The 20,862-nt window shown below is 57.2% G+C and overlaps 1 protein-coding gene across 12 annotated transcripts in view; it reads left to right on the top strand.

Annotated features, from left to right (window-relative positions):
- The first annotated feature begins 4,487 nt into the window (after positions 1 to 4,487).
- The window catches only part of PAX3 (paired box 3), a 65,246-nt gene continuing 48,871 nt past the window's right edge, over positions 4,488 to 20,862 (top strand). For 2 of the 12 annotated variants that reach the window (NM_001397760.1, NM_204269.2), the window contains exons 1-5: positions 4,488 to 4,954; positions 6,785 to 6,903; positions 7,120 to 7,355; positions 8,239 to 8,368; positions 8,680 to 8,814. In NM_001397760.1, the coding sequence (NP_001384689.1) occupies positions 6,819 to 6,903; positions 7,120 to 7,355; positions 8,239 to 8,368; positions 8,680 to 8,814 (586 nt within the window). In that variant the 5' untranslated portion in view covers positions 4,488 to 4,954; positions 6,785 to 6,818. Of the gene's footprint in view, positions 4,955 to 6,718; positions 6,904 to 7,119; positions 7,356 to 8,238; positions 8,369 to 8,679; positions 8,815 to 19,354; positions 19,668 to 19,984; positions 20,470 to 20,862 lie in introns of those variants that run through there. The other 10 variants (NM_001397763.1, NM_001397762.1, XM_046898295.1 and 7 more) reach the window with 8 other exon arrangements.

Below are 20,862 nucleotides of genomic sequence, written 5' to 3'. Positions count from 1 at the left end.
TTCCGTTGCTGTTCTGTAGCCATCTGATTAATGCAGGCAGCAATAATGGTTGGTTTCGTGGTTTGTTTTTCCAACGACTGAAATTTGAGAAATACATTTGAGTTGTAAATCAAAATTCGATCTCATTTGAAGTGGAAATAAAGAAATATTTTATGGGGTAGAAATGTGGGCGGTGAGCTCTAATTCTAGCTTGGTTTCCATGTTGTAAGGAAGGAGTTCTCGGTCACATGGTTGGCATTAGAGGACAGAAATATATTCTTGTGACCAGAGGAAAAGAAAAAAGAAAAGAGCTGTTGCTTTTGCAGGCTTTGAAGCAATTTAAATAATGACATTTGAAAAAAATCACTTAAAAGTAGAACTCACACTTCCCTGTAGTCATACAGTAACGTTTCTCTCTGAGAACTGATTTACATCTCAGAGTCTTATTTAAGTATCACGATCGTGTGGAAAGTCAGTGCCATCGTCGCTGTCTGGAGCTGCCTCCGCTCTTTCTGACGGCTGCGACCCCTGCGAGTACTCCTCCGGGTGCTGCCGGGGCCGTGTGGTCCCCCCGGAACAAACCCTCATTTCTGCGGTTCCCGGAGGCGGCGTTTGAGGCCCCTTTCCCCCGTGCCGAAGCCCCGCTCTCGTTATTTCCCGAGCGCTCCCCGCTTTCCACGGGACGGGACGGACTGCGGAAGAGCTGTTCGGAGGCCAAACGTTTCCAGAAGGTCCGCAGGGGGGGCTGCCCTCCCCGGGGCCGAGCGGGGGCTGCCGGCGCGGGGTGTCCCCGTGCTGAGCTGCTGCTCGGGGCGCGCGTCCGTAGCGCGGCCGCCGTGACACCGCTGTTCCCTAGCGCTGCGACGGGCAGTGCTTCGGGACCGAGACTTTATTTCCCTCTCCTTAGATTTTAGCGCACGACCGGGAGCGAGAGAGCAGCGACATCGCCGATTCCTGCCTCCGCCCGAGGGCGGCTCGGGGACTAAGCTGCACGATCCCCCGTACGCGGCCGCGGAGGGGCCGCGGGGGCGGGCACTTCTCCTGCACGGCGCTCCTGCAGCCTGCTGCGCCGCGGCCGGCCTTGGGAACTGCTGAGGGAACGCCCGGCCCCGCTGCTCCTTCAGAAATGGGAGCTGCGTGGGGCCGCGGGCCCTCTCGCTGCGGGGAGCGCTGCGCGTGTCTCTCTTCGCTGTAGCACGGAAGTCAAAAAGGAGAAATCCGACGGGGCAGAGAGGCGCCGGCCGCCCGTAACGCACGGCATAGCGCGGCCGGGCACCGCTGCAGGCACCGAGGGCTCCGCACGCCGGGGCGGTTCGGGCCGACCCCAGCCCGAAACCCGTCCAGGCGGGGTGCGCTGCCGCAGCTCTCCGAGGCGCCGACCCGCAGCTGTCCGCCCGCGGAGCGCCCGGCACGGGAAGGGCGATGCTGGGCACGAACCGGGAGAGGGGAGAGACCTCCCGGGGGGCACGGAGCGGGGACCCGGCTCTTGCATGGCCTGCCTTCGTCCCCTGTGTTCCTCGGTTCAGCTGTTCTGTTTTCTCGTTTGATTTCCTTCTCTTCTCTTCTCTTCTCTTCTCTTCTCTTCTCTTCTCTTCTCTTCTCTTCTCTTCTCTTCTCTTCTCTTCTCTTCTCTTCTCTTCTCTTCTCTTCTCTTCTCTTCTCTTCTCTTCTCTTCTCTTCTCTTCTCTTCTCTTCTCTTCTCTTCTCTTTCGCCTCCTCCTCCTCCTTCTCTTTTATTGTTCTTTCTTTCGTTCTCTTACTTTTTTTTCTTTGACTCTCTTTTTTGCTCTTTCTCTTTTGCGTTCTCTCTTTCCAGATTGTAATCCAGTTCATCTTTAAAAGAATAAGTGTTAAAATCACACAGCTGCAGACGAGATGCCTATTGCTGAGCTCAACCTCGGTGCGGATAGGGCCGCTCTCCGACCGATGTCGGTACCCCCGGCCCCGCGGCGCCGAGTGCGGGCGGAGGACACGGGGACTGGGCTGGGGCTGCCACCCGGGCACCCGGCCCCCTCCCTCAGCCCCCGGGCACCGCACGCCGCCGGCCGCGTTTTCCCCCTCTGCTACGGAAATCCCCCGCTTCGAGAGAGAACGTATTCGATCGGTCCGAGCCTTTAGTTCGTAAAACCCAAACGGTCTCTTTGCTGCTGTAAAAGCCCCATGGAAATGCACTGCGATAGCGCTGGAATTAATCACCCTGGTGTTTGTACAAGCAATTAACGGGGATTAGACGCGTCGTTGTGAGCCGTGGCTGTGAACCTCGGGGGCGGTGAGGAGCGGGACGCGGATTTCCCCCCCGCGGAGGTGCGTGCGGATTTCCTCCCCCGTTCCGCTCGCTGCGCTCCGACCCTTTCACGTCGTAACGAAGTGACCAACGCGCGCCGCGTCCTCCTCCGGTGCTCCCCGGGCGTGGGGCGTTCGGCGGGGCGCCCTGTCCTTATCCCTGTCCCTATCCCTGTCCTTATTCCTGTCCTTAACCCCGTCCCTTTCCCTGTCCCTAACCCTGTCCCTGTCCGGGCCCGTTGCTGCGAGCCGCGCAGGGGCCGTAAATTGACGAGGACATGGCACCAAAGGGAAAAAAATCAGCCGGTGCTGAAGCGTGCGCACGGGACATAGAAGCAATGGAGAAAGGTTCAAAGCTTCCCGTGATGACTTTTCAACCTTTATTTATGTGCCTATTAATGCAATATCCATCATGGAGATATGCATCTTTATCCTTTCAACCGATATGCTGGGAATCGATTGGACGTGCAGATTACATTTCATAAGTTTCCAAACGTTAATCTCCTCGGCCCTTCGCTGGTAATTTCTTTTTTTTTTTTTCTTTTTTTTTTTTTCTTTTCTTTTTTTTTTCGCCAAATAGTATTGGGTTTCTGCGACAAAAAAAAAAAAAAAAAAAAAAAAAAAGTGAAAAAAGAAAGAAAAAAATCTTAGCACAATTCATCTCGGGGCTCCTTGTCTCCAAGCACTCGCAGGGCCGGCACGAACCCTCTCGCCCCGTGGCCGGGCACCGGTCCCCGCAGGCGGCCGCGAGCGGTGCGGAGCGGGAGGGACCCACACGCGTTCTCCCACGGCCGCGTCCCGCTGCGGGGCGGTGCCTCCCGGCGGCTCTGCGGGACGGGGGGATCCCGGCGAGACCCCTCGGGGGCCGAAACCGCGCGGGGATCCGCACGCAGCAGCGCGGCCCGGGGGGGCTCTGCTTCCACTCGGCCCCGGCCGCGCTCCGCCTGCGGAGCGGTGTCTGAGGGGCACTGCGGCGCTCCTGCTGCCGCCGTCACCTCCCGCCGGGCCCAGAGCGGGGCCTGCACCGCGCCTGCACCCCGCAGCGATCGGTCGCCGCTCAGCTTGCTTCCTTCTTTTCTTTCTGCCTTCACCTGTTCATTTCTTCCTTCCTTTCTTTCCTCCTTTCCTCTTTTCTCTTTTTCTTTCCTTCCTTCCTTCTCTCCCTCCCTCCCTCCCCCCCCTCCCTCTCTTCCTTCCTTCCTTCCTACCTTTTTACCTTCCTACCTTCCTCTTTCTCTTTCTCTCTTTTTCTTTCCCTCTTTCCCTCATTTTTTCTCTTTCTCTATCTTTCTCTCCCTCTGTCTTTCTTCTCCTTCTCTTTCTTCCCTTTCTTCCCTTCCCTTTTTTTCTTTTTTTTCCCCCCAGTGCCATTTCCTCACGCACTGCCATACGTAGGTCACCCTTTCCCAAAAACTCGCTCGGAACTGAATGTAACTCGCACCCCTCCCCTCCTCACTGTGGCGAGGAGAACGTGCTCGGGGGGAACGGCGGCTGCTGGAGACCCGCAGCGCTCAGCAACCGGCCCGCAGCGCCCCGTGTCCCGCAGCACACTGCACCCGCAGTTCGGCCCTGCAGGACAGCCCCAGCACAGCACAGCTGCACGCTCTGTGGGAGGGAAGGAGGAGGAGAGCTGTGCGAAGAGCTGCAACGGGCACCGGGTGTGACACACAGGGTCCGTGCACAGCCCCCAGAGAGGTTCTGTTGTGTTTGTTGTGGAGGCAGTGAGAGACACGGACCAGAAATAGCAGGCACTGCTACACGCTCGTTATGCTGGAATAAAGTTTTTCTTTTCTTTTCTTTTCTTTTCTTTTCTTTTCTTTTCTTTTCTTTTCTTTTCTTTTCTTTTCTTTTCTTTTCTTTTCTTTTCTTTTCTTTTCTTTTCTTTTCTCTTCTTTTCTCTTCTTTTCTTTTTCTCTTTCTCTTTTTTCTCTTCTATTTTTCTCTTTTCTCTCTTTCCTTTTCTATCTTTCTTTCCTTGCCTCGCTCACTCTCTTTGCTTCCCTCTTTTCTTTCCTTCCCTCTTTTATTTCTTCCTTCCTTCCTTCCTTCTCTTTTTATATATCTTTCTAATTCAGTTTCTCTTCTCTTCTCTTCTCTTCTCTTCTCTTCTCTTCTCTTCTCTTCTCTTCTCTTCTCTTCTCTTCTCTTCTCTTCTCTTCTCTTCTCTTCTCTTCTCTTCTCTCTTCGTTTTCACCCCTCCTCTCACGTTCCTACTCACAAACCGCAGCACCTTTCTCCCGCATCACCTTCTCTGGCAATAGTTCTATGCAGAATTCCCTCCGACACCCTTATAAGAAATAAATGTATGCGCGTAAAGGCGGAAAGAGTGTAACATTTATTTCCAATGTTCTCGTTTAGAACGAACTGCCGTTGTCCCGAACAGCCCCGAGTTTCGCTGCCCATTGGATGTGCCGCAGGTTTCATACCGAGCGGTCGCTAATCCAATTAAAAGTGCACCTGGCCTGGAAGAGCTCTGTAATTAGCGGGAGCGTTTTTAGCCATTTCCACGGGAACACCGTGAAATCATCTCCGCTGGCGCAAGGACAGTCACATGGGGGTGGGGGCGAGGGGGGAGGGAGGAGCGGGGCCGGCACTCGGGGCTCATCTTTTTCCTCGGATTTCAGCAGTTTCGTGCGGAGGATGCGGCCGTGTCCCGCCGCCGGTTGGTAGCGCGGGCGGCGGCCCCGGCGAGGTGGGTGCGCGGGGCGGGGGGCTCTGAGAGCCGCGGGCGGCGGAGCGGGGCCGGGGGCTCCGTCGGGGAAGGCGGCCGCGGGGCGCACGGAGTGCGGCGGGCACAATGCGGGAGCGCTCCGCGGCTGCCCCGAGCGCGGCGGGGGGATTTCCGCGGGGCCCGAGCTGCCGCTTCTCGCTCCGTGTTCCGCGAGCTCAAAGCGAGGCTGAAATACTTGGTTGGTTTTTCTTTTTTCTTTTTTCCCATTTATTTATTGATGTGTTTATTTTAAATAATACTCCCACATCTCCGCCGAGCCCCACACGGGTGCCCTGGAACTCGGTGCCTCGATCGCACTGCGGAACGCTTCCGAGCTCCGGCCGCGGGTTGCGCCCGGGTCCCGCAGGAGCGGAGCTCGATGTTCCGACCGCCGCGGTGCTCGGTAAAGGGCAGCACGGGGGGAAATAGGCTCCGGTTTTCACCACTACGCGAACTTTTCTTACCGGCCAGTTCCGTGGCTACGGGAAAACTTTTCTTCCCGCCCCGCTCGGCTCTGACGCTCGGGAAAAGCGGCCGACTCCGCTCGCGGCCGGGGCAGCGGTTGCGTCCCGAGGAGCGCGGGGCCGTGTCCCGCTGCGTTCCGTTCCGCTCCGCGCAGGGCCGGGCAGGGCAGCACCGCACCGCCACTGGGCCCCACGGCCCCGAAAGGAGCGCCCGAACCGCGCGGGGAAGCGGCCGCGGGCCCGGCACAAAACATTGTTTCCTTTATTTCAAAGGGGGGAACCTGAGCGACTCTCATCCCTTTGATTGATTAAGGGCCTGAATAACTCGAGGCTCGGGAGTGACAGTCGCTGAATAGAGGATTGCAAATAAAGGGCGCAGTGGAAGCCGGGCTGGCACTTCACAGCGCAGAGCCGAGCTCGCTGGCACTTCCCGAGCTGTAAATAAAGGGCCGCGCACAATGGTACCTCTCTGAGGACAGACGGCCTTTACAACACTCCTGGCGTCATGTCCTGCTGCGGTCAGCCCGGCTCCGGGCGGACGTCACCTCCTTTCTTTTTGCGGCACTTCGGGCTGAATGCTACAATAAATTCCTGGGAACAACCGCCCGTCGGTTGGTGGGGCCGAGCGCGGCGCCTCGTGTACGGCACAGCCGCGGGGGTGCGCGGGGCCGCCCCGTCCGTCCGTCCGTCCGTCCGTGAAAGCGGAGGTCCGCGGCGGTGCTACCAGCCCGTCCGCAACACTGGGGCCGGAGGTGCTGCTCCCGGGCGGTGCGAACTACAGAAACAGAAGGGAGGGAGGAGGTCGTAGCGGTGTTGGAGAAGAGAGGGGCGGTCGCTCCCCCTCGTCTTCCCCGCGGACAAAGCGCGCTGCGAGCCCCGGGCCGGGAGCGGGACCCCGAGGGCGGGGAGCGACGCGCGACGCCCGGGCCCCTCGGCCGCGCTCCCGGAGCCGTCGGGGCACGGAGCCCCCCGGGGCCGGCAGCGCTCGGCCGGACCGGGCCGCCCCGGGCAGCGACGGTGCGGGAGAGTCCCCGTTCCCCGCCCAATCAGCGGGGGCGGCGCGGCCGGGCCGGGCGGCGGCGGCCAATCGCGGCGGCGCCGCAGCGGAGCCGCGCCGGGTCCGGAGCCGATAAATGGAGGCGGCCCCGCGGCCCCCGCTCCCGGGACAGCGCCGCCGCCGCCCGCCCGGCCCCGCCCGCCCCGCTCCCGAATCCGCGGGGTCCGGTCCGGCCTTCCCGGCGCGGGGCAGCGCGGGTCACCGACGAAGGGGCAGCGGGGAGCGGCCCTTCCCCGCCCCCGGCGGCGTCCCCTCCCCGCGGGGCGGCTCTGACGGCGCTCTCTCCCGCAGCGGCACCTGGGCAGGAGCGCGCCGCGCCGCCGCGATGACCACGCTGGCCGGGGCCGTGCCCAGGATGATGCGGCCCGGAGCCGGGCAGAGCTACCCGCGCGGCGGCTTCCCGTTGGAAGGTGAGGGCAGGAGGAGGGGCGGCGGACGGAAAGCGGGGAAGAGTTGGGGGACGGAGCGCGAGCGGAGGTCGGAAGGGGCTGCGGGGACTTCGGGAACTTCGGCCCCGGGTCCCTTCCCGGCGGCCCTCCCTGGTTGGGCGCAACAGGTGCCGGCACGCCGCGGGGCTGCGGGGTCCGAAGGAGACGTTAACGCCGTTTCCTCCTCCTCTTGTCCAGTCTCTACCCCTCTCGGCCAGGGCAGAGTCAATCAGCTCGGAGGAGTGTTCATCAACGGGCGGCCGCTGCCCAACCATATCCGCCACAAGATCGTGGAGATGGCGCACCACGGCATCCGGCCCTGTGTCATCTCCCGGCAGCTGCGCGTGTCCCACGGCTGCGTCTCCAAGATCCTCTGCCGCTACCAGGAGACGGGATCCATCCGCCCGGGGGCCATCGGCGGCAGCAAACCCAAGGTGAGCCCCGCGGGCGCGAGAGGGGGCGAGGGGCCGCGCACGGGCACGGTCCTGCGCGCTGCTGCCGGCGGGTCCGGGTCTTGAAACGATCGCGGGGTGGATTTCTGTTTTCTATGAAAAGAGAATCGCGTTTAAAAAGAAAGAATCCAAAACGAAGCGAGGGAGAAAGGGCGGCTGCCCGCTCGGCCCTCCTCCGCCCGCCGCCCCTTCGGCTGCTCGGCTCCTTCCGTGCTTTTTGCAAAGCGGCCGCTAAAAAGTCCGCGTTCCCAACAGCGCACAGCGATACGGCTCCTCCTCTCGAGTTTTGCCTCTCCCTTCCTTATATCTTTTATTTTCCTCACAAGGAGAAGCAAACTTTTTGAGTTTTCGTTGAAAGCCGCTGGCCGGATTTTTTCCTTTGTTGTAACCAAAGCGGCGGCCCCCGAACTTTCTGCTCTCGTGTTAAAGCGACAGATTTTTTTACAGGCGCCTTACCGAGCGCGGGCCGCTCCCCGCCGCCTCAGCCTGCATTTATTTCGGTTCGGCCCCACTTCGGAGCACCGAAGAGACCCCTCCGGGCCCGTCCCGCTCCCCCCACAACGCCACCGCTCCGCTCTCCGTTCGGTGCCGCGGACTTCGTTCCGCTGAAACTCCCTACGCACGGCTCCGCTCGCACCCCGCGCTGTCCCCGCACAATTCGGCGCTGTCCCCGCGGAGCTCCATCCCCTCCCCGCGGGTTCGGGCCGTTCCGTCTCCCCGCGGTAACGCCGCCGCCTCCGTAGCCCCGGGCGATCCCGCAGCGCAGCCCGCGGGGCCGTGCGGCCGCTCCGGGAAGTCCGTGCGGGGCCGGGGGAGTCCGGGCTCCGCCGCCGCACAGCCCCCGCTCGCCCCGTGTGCTCTGAAGCAGGTGACGACGCCGGACGTGGAGAAGAAAATCGAGGAGTACAAGCGGGAGAACGCGGGGATGTTCAGCTGGGAGATCCGCGACAGGCTGCTCAAGGACGGCGTCTGCGACCGCAACACCGTGCCCTCAGGTAGGGGCACTGCGGGCTGCTCCGTGCCGGGGGGGATCGGGGCCGGCGGCGGCCGCGCCGGGAGCCGGGGACGCTCCGCGGTGGGTTCAGTTACGCTGCGGGCGGAGGGTACCGACGGGCGGGGGCAGCGGGGCCGCGTCCGGGCGGTGTCGGGGGGCTCCCGTCACCTCGGGGGGAAAATACGCGGGGGGCGCGGGGCGGTGCCAACCCGGCGGGAGGGCAGCGCGGCCTCCGGCGGCCCCGACGGCAGCGGCCGGAAGCGGGGCTCGGCGCGGGGGAGCGGCGGTCACAGCTCCGCACTCCCCCCGAAGTGAGCTCCATCAGCCGCATCCTGCGGAGCAAGTTCGGGAAAGGCGAGGAGGAGGAGGCCGAGCTGGAGAGGAAGGAGGCGGAGGAAGGAGACAAGAAGGCGAAGCACAGCATCGACGGCATCCTCAGCGAGAGAGGTAACGCCCGCACCCGCGAACTGCGGCGGGAGGTGGGGGGCCCCGGAGGGGCGTCTGGTCCGACCGGACCCGGTCCGAGCCGGGAGACGCTCGGGGGGCGGTCGGGCCGCCGGGGGAAGGCTCTGTGCTGCGGGGCCTCAACCGGGGGACTGCCTTCAGCCCGGCGGCCGCGGTCACGCAGTGCGGTGCTTCTCTGTAAAGGCCGTGAAAAGTTTGTGCTGTGTTGGTGTGTGCTGGGCCGGGCCGGGCCGGGGGGCTGCGGGACACGGCCGGCGCGGCTCCGTCGGGGCTGCGGAGGGGCGGCCGGACCGGGCCGGGCTGAGGCTGGAAGCGGCGGCCCGGCACAGGCACAGCGCTGGGGAAGGCGAGACAAAAGTACCAAATGAGCTGGTCAAACATTTGTACAACTTCTCCAGCTTTTACAAAGAAGGCCTTCTATACACAATCTACACTTGGAGATGAACTTGGAAAACAAAGAGGGGAGAGTCCATTGAAACTCACACTTTGGCTTTGCGTAGACAAAGCTCCAGCTAGCAGCAGCTTGATGTGAACAAAGGAAGGCAACCTTTTTATAATTCAAGGAGAAAAGAAGAGAAAACAGCCCCACAAAAGGCCGAGAAAAGACATTATGGGCTTGCAATGAGGGATGAATTATTCAATGAGCCCCTAATAGCTGATGCTCCACGCAGTTTTATGGACTCTCCACCGTGAAAAAGTGCTGTTGGTACCTACAGAATGTTTGTGGTAATTCCAGACATCTGGAGGTGCTGAGAACCGGTCGGGAAGGACAGCAAAAAACGCTTTCTTTAAAGCAGGCTATCCCCTCGTATTGTAGCAACAAACCCTAAGCGCTCCCCAGAGTTACTCCGTGGCTCCGTTCTTAAAACCCCATCTTCGTGCGTCTCTGTGTGGATGTGTGTAATGCACTCACAGGAGGTGCTGACGGGGACTGTGAGGGCCAGAAGGCGCAGTCTGAGTGCCTCTCTGTGTCCTTATGTGCACATGGCAGTTCCCCCGGTGCCTCCTGCGATGGGGAGCTGCGCTGAGGGGGAAAGGCTGAGCTCGGTGCCCCGGTGATGGACTAACAACGAGCTGTTCCGCCTTCCTGAAAGTCTCAGCACAGATTAAAAACGGCAGATAGGAAACTTGGATAGCAACCCAGCTTTATGGAGCAGAGTGATTTACAGAGACAGCAGGAGAATAAAAATATGGATAGACCCCACCTCTCTGCTTCTCCATAAAATAGCCACCCCGGGCTCTGTCCACTCTTTGGGGGTCCCTATTTCTGGGTCTGGGCCCTGGATCTTCCCTAGACCTGAGTTGGAGCTGCCCCACAGGGAAGGGGGGGACCTGTGCCTGGGCTGCTTCTGCTGCCGTGTGCCTCCTTCTTGGCCTCCTGCTGGCATGAGTGCCCAGTTTTGATTCCTTTGCATTCAGTAATGGCAGCCCTTGAATGAAATGGGCCATATCACCCTGTGCTGTGTCTGTGTGTGCTGTGGGTTGGGTACCAGTTCAGAGGAGTATGGCAATGGGAGGGAGGATCAGTTCCCCCCGCAACCGCTCCTGCTTACCCGTGTCATCCTGTTGCTTCATTTTGTTATGGTGTGGCCAGTGTGCTATGGTGAGATTGCTGCTGATAGAGAAAACTTGTTACTGTGCATGTGCCTTGCTCTTATGGGATGCTGTAGGAACAACTCAGCGGAGAGCTCATTGCGGGAGCAAAACAGCCCTAAAATGGGTTTGCCCCTCCTTGCAAAGTCATGCAGAAAAGAGAAGTTCTGCTTCAACTCCCGTTGCCAATGGAGGAGTGAAGGCTCCACTCCGTCCACACAGGCACCCGGCCCAGCGCTGCTCACTGCGGTGGCTGCAGAGCCCCAGGGCTGTGGGTACTGCGGTGGTGGTGGCTGTGTGTGGGGCTGGGTGACAGCATTGCTTCCATGAGATGGTGTGGGAGAACCCAGCACGGCGCTCAGTGCTGCGTGCTCTCAGCAGCAGTGTGCAGTGCTGCGGGGTGGGGAGAGTGCAGTGTGCTGGGGTGTGCTGGGGTGTGCTGGGGTGCTCTGTGACCTGGGCTGTGCCTGTGGCTGGGGTGGCACAGCGGCTGTGGGATTTGACGATGCAGGTGTTGGGTTGGCTGGAAGAAAATGAAGCAGAGTTCTGCTGACTTTTAAAGGCAGCTAATTCCCTGTATAGGATTTGGGGCATTCTTGCAGCAGTAGAATCAGAGAGAAGAGAAAAACAGCCTATTAAATAACGTGGCAGGCAGCACCTCACCTGGCTTGGGGCTTCTCCCTCTGCCACTGCTCTTTATGGGCACTTAATCCTCCTCTCTCGTACCCCTGGCAGATGCCACACATGTTGCACTACTGCTGATGCTGTCCTCCGCCCTGGTCTGGGGCATGGGTTTAGAACACAGCCTGGCTGTCACGGCACCTATCTGCCCGACCGTGGCTCTTTCACAGCCCGTCTGTTTTTCTTGTGGGCACGATGCATTTTTCTTAACTGCCCAAACCGTAATGGCAGCGCATGAAGGAGAAACCTCAGTGCCTTTATATGGCACGGGGGCCCTATTTTTAGAACGAGGGCTGCGGGGAGGGAGCTCTCGGAGCTCGCATCCCACGGCCGCTGCGTGCCCGCTGCTGGGAGCGCCGCGCCGGGCCCGGCCTCAAAGGGGCTCTGTTCGCGGCCGGAATTGGCCCCCGGGCCCCGTCCCGCGGATCCTCCCCCAGTCATGCGCCCGCAGAAAGGGCCCTACTCATCCCCAGCGCTGCTCCGGGAGCGATTCAGGCTGCAGCAGGCTAAATTGACTCCTTTCTTTCCTTCCACTTTCATCTCGCACCAAACCCTCCCCCCTCGCCCTCCCCTTCCCCTTTTCTTTTTCTTTTCTTTTTTTTCTCTGTGCCCGAGGCTCACATTAATACAATTTCGGCACCATCCCTATTTTTGTGTGTATGTGGGGAGCTCGGGGGGGGGCGGGGGGGGGGTTGTGTGGAAGGGGCCTCAGCACAAAGCTCTGCTCAGCAGCTCAGCCGCTGCTCTGCTCCGCTGCGCGATGCTGTTCCTGTTCGTGAGTTTGGGGAAAAGCATTTCTGCTGTGCACTGTAATGGAATTAGAGGACAGATGCTGCCTGTGCGTGGGACACGCGACCACCGGCCCCAGCTTAAATATTTAGATGCAGAGTTACAATCAGCAGCTTGATGTGCGGGCTGTGACGCGGTGCCATGCGCTCCAGAGGGCACAGGGCCGGCGTGTGCTGCGAGGAGGGCTGCTCAGCGCCTGCAGCCCCTTGGGGTTAGTGATGCCGCTAAACTGCTACGGCAGCTGATGGAGGGGAGGACTGCCCTCCATCTCTGCCCTGCGGGGGGCTGCCCCCAGCCCCAGGTGCTCCTTGTCCTGACTGCAGCCCCTCAGGTGACACCCAGCTGCAGCTGCCCCCCTGACGTGGGGATCTCACCCGTGTTTGGGCACTTGACCGTCTCAGAAATAGTTCCTGAAGTGTTGGAGCAGAACCGCTCTGCACATCCTGCCCTGTTTCTCTGAGCTCAGGCACTGAGAACGAGGGCAAACCTTGCTGCAGCAAGTAGTGGGATCTCTTCCCATGCGCTTACCTGAGCTTGTACCCCAGCTTACATCTGATTGGATTGCTCCGAAACTCTTAATTAATAATTGGTTAAACTTAGTGTAATTCTGAAAGGACTGGGGTTAGAGTCTGAAGGGCTTGCTCCCACACTGTGGTTTGTGATTGGCTTCTCCTGTGATCAGCAAATTGTTGCCATCAGCAGGAATGCACCCCAGCAGAGCTCAGGCTGTGGGGTGGGTTTTGGGGTGGCTGTCTGAACCCTGTGGGATGTGAGGAGCCCCAATGAAAGGGCCCATTCACGTGTGCATCATTCCTGTGGGCAGGGCAGGACCGGGGCCCGAATCCACCCCGTTCTGCTGAGAGCACTGTGCAGGGCTCAGGGTGTGTGTGCTGTGCCGGCAGGGCTCATTGGGGCAGGGATGTCAGCAGCTGCTTGTGCAGCAGTGGCGATGGCATCGGCAGACAGACAGAGATTTTAATTAGATACAAAATTAATTAGAGATTAATGCTGAAATTAAAAGTCGATGCTGATTAAATCCTTACGACAGATTCTTTTTGGGGTCTGATTCCAAGAGGTACTTTTCTGTTGTGTCAGTTCAAGCTGATGCTTTTATCTGACTCTGACTTGGGGAGGGTTCGGTTGTGATGGCTTCTGCAGTAGGTTCACTTATTGATAAGGGCTGGAACAGGGCTGAGACGAGAGGAGCCCGTAAAGCTGATAGTGATAAATTATGGCGGGTCCCCAGGGCTGTGTAATAAAACTGCGTTGGGAAATGGAGCAGAACTACAAAGTGCTCTCTGGTTAATTTAAGGAGAAATTGAGTGAAACGCGAAGCAATAAATCACAGCACTCCGCGCGGTGCGGATTTCTCCGTGTAAATGTCACTTTATACCCTATGTGACACACGTGTGTGGCTTCAGAGAGAGGAGATATTGATATCAATAGGAATTCAGGACCCGTCCCAGCGTTCCCCACTTGCTGTGCCCTGGCTGCTAAATGGGAACCGAGCTCCCCTTCCCTGCAGTGCTGCTGCCCCATGCTGCTGCCCTAATTCACCTCCAGTCGCTCTCCCTAGAAAATGAAAATGGAGTGAAATGTAATGAAATTAAAACTCACGGCAGGCACATCAGGGCCACCGTGTGTCATGCGCTGAGATTATTTGGTTAGCGGGGTTTGATGTGCTGCTGACAGCTCATTTGTTCGCTGGTAAATAAAGGTTCGGAGCGATTAACAGCGTGCATATATAACGAGCGGGACAGTAAAAGGCAATTAAGCAGTCAGTGCGATGCCTTATCTCGCTGGTTGCCCTACAGTTGTTTTACAACCAGGAATTAAAATCTGAAAAGGCTGTTTGTGGTGTCGCTGGCCAAATATTGATTAAGTGGTGTTTGCGATGCTATTGTTACAGGCAGAAAGGGCACCGTGCTGCCCCGCGTGGTTCATCTCCCATTGTAATCGACGCTTAACCTCTGGGATCAAAGGGATCGTTGCAGTTTATCTGTCCTGGAAAATCCTTCTTTGCTCTTAAACCCGCATGGATTAATGGCCGAGTTGTCTTTAATGACATGTGAAATTTGGTTGGAGTCCTTATTCTGCACGGTCTGCTGGGTGTACGCACTGTACACGATTTTGTGGGGGACTTTTCTTGAACAGCTGGATTTGCATTTGTGTGAATCACTGTTTTTAGTACAGAGTGTGCTGAAACTTTGCTAGAACAGCAGGTAAAACGCACGGTACCTCCTTGAGTCTTAATGAAGCTGATTTGGTTGCATGCAATTTTTTGGATGGATGTTGTTTGAAGAAAATTGGGTTTTTCTGTACTAAATGGGAAAGATAAATGGCCAGGGGCTGCTGCTGAAAGGGATGAGTTTGGGTTGGAGGAGCTGCCGTGGCCGGGCACTCAGCACAGAGTGTCCCAGTGAGCCGCAGCATCTCCGTGTGCTTCCTTTGCAGCAGTGATGGTTGCACAGTCCCTCCCCACACTGCAGGGAGAGCCGAGCCTGTGCTGCAGGGCAGGCAGGAGCACGTGGGATCGGCTCCTTCTCACCCTACCAAAAGCTGCACTTGCTTCAGATAACAAAATGTGTCCCACCAGCCCTACAGCAGAGGAGGCTGTGCAGAGGATACGTCGTGCTGGCCTGTGCTGGTGCTGTGGGAGCTCAGCTGGGTGGAGGTCTGTGAGCAGGAGGTGCCGCTGCTGCCACCCCAGGCACAAATGGAGCTCCATGCACAGTGGCCGGGAGCCGGGCAGGGCCAGAGGGTCCCTCCTGGTTGGTGTCTGCTATGCGTGCCTGAGCCTCAGGTGCTGCAGAGAGAATCAGCAGAGTAAGAGCTGCAAAGGCTTATTTTAAGTCATCAGTTTCTCATTCTTTCTTAAACACACTGTTCTTCTTTTGTCTGAACAAAGTGTCATCCCGTGTGTGCTTTGTGAGCGCCCAGATCCTTAGGAAGGCATGTAGCCCCCAGAGCAGCAGGTACTATTCTTTGAAAGCATTTTAGGTTCATCTTTCTGTACAGTGCACAGATGCAGCTCTCTGGTTTCAGCTGGAGCTGTGGGAAGGGCAGCGACGTGTGCTCTGTTCTGCTTTCTGATGTTCTGCTGGTGTGGATATGTGCCTGGATGTAAACTTTCTGCCTGGTGTGACCAACGTTTGTCATGCACGTGTCCATATATGGACCCGCCTTAAGGATGCTTACATTCATGATATGCTCACATCGGATGCGGCTCCCAAAGTGCCTGCGTAGTGATCTCTTTCTCAGATGTAGCACCACACGGGTTGCTGCTCTGAGCTGGCACTTTGCAGGCGCGTGTTCGGCCACCTCAGGCCTCACTCACAACAGGAGCAGACCCGCTGCCTGCCTCACCTCTGGGGGCTGGCAAAACGCTCAGGGGGTGGGCAGCCTCACAGCAAGGCAGGCAGCTGCCTGTTGCTTCAGCACCCGCCATCGGTGTTCCAGTGAGCTCAGAGCTGTCGGTGCTGGGCAGTGCGGCTTTGGGGAACCTCTCAGAGTTGTGGGACTGCAGGGAGAGCCATGAGGCGTGTGGGGCCGCTGCTTCTGACAGCAGTGTGAAATGGCCGCACGCAGCGGACATCTTGTACTTCTTGCTGTCTCCCTTTCCATCTGTGTAACAGGGACCCCTGGCTGACGTGTGGCCCCACTCCCTGCGGGGCCATGCGGCTGCTCAGGGTGGGAGGGGAGATGGGAGCTCACTGCATCCCAGAGCTGCTCGCTTGCTCAGACCCAGTGGGGTGTGGCAGTGCTGAGATCTGCCTGTTGGCCACTGAGCGCTCTGACATGGCGAGAGGGCACAGTGTGATGAGCAGAGCAAACTGAGAAGTGCTGTTTTAGCAAGCTGAGCTTAAACGTTTTCTAACATATGATTTAGCAAAAAAATAATAATAATAAAAAAAATCATCTGTCTGCGTGCTGCACACAGCTCTGTGAGCCATGCTCTGTCGGGGTGGGCAGGATGTGGGGACCACTCCTCAGGTTGGTGTGTGGCCCCTCGTGGGCTGAAGGCTGTGGGGCTCTCCCTGTCCTCAGCCGTACTCCCCCTCCTCCTTTGATCCCAGCCGATGGTCGTAGTGGGATCTGGGGAAGGAAACTGGGAGCTCTGTCTGAATGGCCGTGGGAGCCAATGCAGCCATCACACAGGGCTGCACTCTGAACTCTCAGAGGTCCCTCGGTTGGGGAAGAGCTTGAAGCAAAATGGGTCTCAAAGTCACTGCGCTGCACTGGTGATGACTGATGGCAGAAGTGTCTCTTAGTGTGACATCAGAACAGCCATGTCAACCCTGGTAGAGTGTAACAGAGGCAAAAGCATAGAGCAGGCGTTGAACAAATCCCCAATACACCCAGAGCCCAGCCGGCACTGGGGTCACACAGAACAGACGGTGACCCGGGGTAGGGTGCTCTGCAGGATGCTCCCTGCCCTCTCCATGCCCTGTAGGAGGCACTGTGGTCACCAGCGTGCTGCAAAGGCAGTGGTCACACGTGGGGACGCTCAGGTCTGTGCCAGTGCCTCAGCTCACACGGCTGCTGCAGTGGGTGCTGCAGTGCCCACAGTGCAGGAAGGGGGCTGCTGTGGGTACCTGCATTGGGCTCTATCAGGCTTCTGGCAGGGCTGTGGTGAGTGTGGTTGTTTATCTTTGGGACAAGGGAGCTTCTTTATACCCTTCTTGAGTAGGAAAGAGTGATCCCATGACTTGTGTTTGTAAGCAAACAATACCCCTAAACAGAAACAAACAGGAAAAGAGTGGTCACAGCAGCATAAGCACTAGGAGAGTGAGGTTTGGTTTGCACGGGGAGAGCTCTAGGCTGGTATATGCACTGCCTGAGAGCTGCTCTGCAGTGCTTGCACAGTCCCCTGGTACACGCCCTGCCCCGTCCCAGCCCACCCAGCAGGAACGGAATGCTGTGTCTTGCTGGAATCTTACTAATCTTTTTTTTTCCCTTCTGTTGCTGTGCATGCAGGCAGTGTGTGCAGTGGGGAAGGGCTGGAGTGTAGGACATGTGGTGGCTGTGTCAGCTGCTCCAGTTTGGGCAAGTCCTGCTCTGTGCGTTTTTGCTCATTCGAGATTGGAACGATATATTTTCTGCTCTGAATGGTACTTCCAAGCGTCTGGGATGCAGAAGTCAAGAGTAGTGCAGGATCATCTGCTGGAACTGTAAGCCACCATTAGGACAGAAATATGAGCTTGACAGAGAAGGAGACAAAATCAGTGAAAGCATTTAAACCACATACACTGATAGTATTCCTGTCCTGAAACTGCAGCTTTCAAAGTCTTCCTACAGAGGAGAACGCGCTTCTGTGGTGGCATTTGGTGCAGGGGTTGCGGATGGGCTGTGCTGGTTTGATTTTAGACTCCTGAAGCAGCAGCGGTCTGAAAGCAGGAGGAGCTTTGTGCTCAGCCGGGCTGGGGAAGCACAGCCTGCCCAGGGTGGGAATGGCAGTTCTGCTGCGTGCTGCTGTCTGTTTGCAAAAGTACTACAAAGAACTTAGAGGCAGAGTAGGTGCCTCAGGGAAGAGGCTGGGGTTGTTTGTTTGTTTGTTTTGTAATGAACAAATGATTTTATGGCTTAGCACCAGTACACCCTGAAGAGAGGTGTGTTTAAAAGTTAGACTCAAGAGCTTTTGTCCGGAGAATAATACACTCGGTGGAAAGCGCGGCACAATGGAGGGCTTTTCTTCCAGTTCTGTATGGGCGAGCGTCAGTCAGCCACGGAGGAACTTCAAAAGCCAAAGGAAAAGCTGTCAGGCTGCCCCGATCCCGATAGGTTTCCCTGAGGTGAGGGGAGAGCTGGTGCTGGGCAGCAGCACAGGAGGCAATGGGCGGTGCACACTGAGGCACCAGCTGAGCCGCTGCGTCCCCACGGCACTGACACAGCGGCTGGGAAGCTGTTGGGCTGTCCCATCTCACACACCCTGTGCTGCTCGTTCCTGAGGGCGGAGGAGTCCCACCTCTCCGTTGCTGGGAGCAGTGTGGGGTGGGAAGCTCTGTGCGAGGTGCTCCCAAGGGTATGGCTGGCAAGGATGGGGACGGCGGAGCACAGAGCCGCCTTCTTGTAGCAGGCAGCAGTTTGCTGTGCTGTCTCATGGAGTGCACTTGGTGCCAGTTTGGTTTCAGCCCTGCAAGAGGGCGGGTGGTGGTGGTGCTGCTGGGCTGTGGTCCCACTCTGTGCTCCTGTGTGGGGCATCTGGCTGAACCAGCGACTGCTTCACGCTGTTGGTGTTCACCCAGTTAGCTCTGTGTTCAATGTGGAAACAGAACTGGGTAATACTACCTTGGTTTTCAGTAGTTTGTGTGTTTATGGCTTCAAAAATGGAAAACAAAACTTCAGGATGAGGTGGAAGATCTTTTTGCATGCATTCATTTAGCTCAAGCCCATCAGGCACGTTTAGGTGTCCTTGACATCATCCAGGCTATTGGAAGGAAATGGCTCCTGTGAAGTTTGGGTTGGAAGCAGATGACCTGCTGAGCACAGCCACAGCTGCAGCACCATTGGCTGCAATGTGTGCAGGCACATCTATGGGCTGCTCTGAAGTGACAGCCTGAGGTGAAGAATAGCAAATTTAAGACAACCAAATAGCGTTGCTAAGGGTTATTTGTATGAAAAGGTGGGTAAGTGCTGCACTGAGGATTGCAGATGAGTTCAGGTTCATTGCTGGGAGAGGTTAGGTCAGCAGAGAAACACGGTGCCCGTATTCAGCAGGGACCACAGAGTGAAGGTGGACACAATTGTAGAAAATACTCATCTGAATGGGTGCTGTATTAGAGCCTAAAGTACACAATACTGTTCTTTTTTCGTTGTTGTTGTTTTGCCTGTACTGAAAGGAAAGTGTAATGCCACTGACATCTCCCAAAATCACACCTGTCAGCTACCCATTGCAATTAATTTATCTTTCATTTTGGAAAAAAAAGGTGGAGGAAGAAGAAACAGGGCTTAGAGCAAAACGTGGGGCATTGGGTTTGGATTTGGTACAGCACTGTCAGTGGGATTTTAGTTTTCCGAAAGTAAAGGGAAGAGGAGTGCTCTGCGCTCTGTGCTCTGGTCCTGCCCTGGGCTGACAGCCTCTCCCTGCAGTGCCTTTGGCTGTTGCTTTTTGCATCAGCTGCGCAGAGCTCAGAGCCCTGCAGGCTCGAAGGGAAGCCTTCAAAAACTGTCCGCAGAAGTGGGAACTCATATCATTTTAGTATAACATTTCTGAACGTGATTACCTCTGTACTGTTATCCTCAAAGTATTTTTTTTTTAATGGCATTTGCTACACAAACGTGTGCGTTTCTGTCCTGTTCTTGTTCCTAATTTGAATCAGTTTCCTAGAAATTGAGGGAGGGGAGAGCTCAGGACCAGCGGTACAGCGCACGTGAGCCGGGGCTGTGCGCAGCACTGTCAGTGCCCCGATGGGCCTCGGGGTGACGCTCTGCCTCCTGCCTGGGGGGGTCACACCTGTGCAGACGTACACAGACGTGAGCTGAAGCCGGGGCAGAGCTGCGTCCTGCCGGCACGGCGCTCGGCAGCCAGAGGGAGAGCCGCCTGCCTGGTTGGGCGCTGGCTGTATTTACAGCTTGGAAATATTCGGTGCTGTTTTCTTCCGACACTCTCAGGAGGTTGTGCAGATGAGGAGCCCGGGGCTCGGCTTCCTGCTGCCGAGGGGCAGCGTTGTCACATCGCGGCGCTGCGGGCAGCGTTTGGTCCTAAGGAGGGGAAAGGAACGGCTCTGTCTGCATAGAATCAATCGCTCATTCAACTTTTTACGGAACTAAACGTATTTATTCGTTACCTTCTCAATTTTGTTAGTAATTTTTCAGCTCTTACGGCTAGCAAGTGGAGATTAAAGAGCAGATTTTTTTTTTCTTTTTTTGGTTACTTTCGAGACAAACAGAACGCATTCAGAACGAATATTCCCCCGGAGGTTTTCTGTTGCTGAGGCGCACTCAGATGGTGAGATTGGCGGCTCCTCGGGGACCCGCATTTCTCGCTCCTGAGAGCATCCTCTGGAGGACCGAGGGGGCAGAAAGTCAGCAGTTGTACTTTCACTTTCCTTTCGGACCAGCACAGGGCAGGCAGCGCACTGGGGAAGCTGCCAGCTTCTCTCAGAAGGAGGCAAAGAGCTTACGCTCATTTTTAGTGGAGCAGCGTTCCCTTCCCAGGCGCGCAGGGTTTGCGATGGCTGAATGCAGCCCGTCGCCGTGCATCACGTCGCGCCTCTCCCCGGCTGCACCCACTGCCACAGTCTGCTCTGCAGCTCTGGCACCCCAAAATCGTGCAGAGAGCTGGCAGGCAGCGCGGCACAAAGCGGCCGCCTATAGCTGGGCAGTGGTTTGAAGTAAGGGCGTGAATATTAATTCTTTTGGAGCTGCTGGTTGCTTATGCGGAGTGTGAGGCTGCTGCTTTCTCCTTGCTGCACTCCTTCGTTTGTTGCTCTCTCATCCCCTTGCTGCACATCCTCTGCAGGGGCACTGCGGGGACTGGCTGTGGAGCACGCTGTTCCCCCAGCCCGTAGCCTGACTTTAACTGAAACCCCCTCTGCTCTGCAAGCAGATGAAGCAGCAGCCGCTGGAGCAAAGGTAGGGCTGGGGGGAGTGGGGGGGGGAAGGGGGCAGTGGTGTTTCAGTGCTGTTTTTGCTCCTGGAGGATTTCTGGGCTGACCAAAGTTTTCAGTGGGGTTACGCTCGGTGTCACTGAAATTTCAATAGATGCTGGGAGAGTGGCTTTGTGCGTTACCTCGAGTTACGCTGCTGTCAGTCATCTGCAGGGGGGAAAGAAGGAAAGGAAGGTGTAACTTTAAGCACACACTGATTTGTTCTTATTACATAACAAAAGTCTATTTCTTTATCATGTTATCATTCAGTTAATAAAAATTAGCTACAATAACAGTACCAACTTAGAAACCCCTCCAAGTCCGGGGGATTTTCTTTCACAATGAACATGAATACTGTTCAGAAATACAAACAGTCAAA

Source organism: Gallus gallus, chromosome 9, assembly GCF_016699485.2.
Source record: "Gallus gallus isolate bGalGal1 chromosome 9, bGalGal1.mat.broiler.GRCg7b, whole genome shotgun sequence".
NCBI lineage: Eukaryota > Metazoa > Chordata > Aves > Galliformes > Phasianidae > Gallus > Gallus gallus.
The sequence above is the reverse complement of the archived record's forward strand: the minus strand, read 5'-3'. Positions and strand labels throughout refer to the sequence as shown.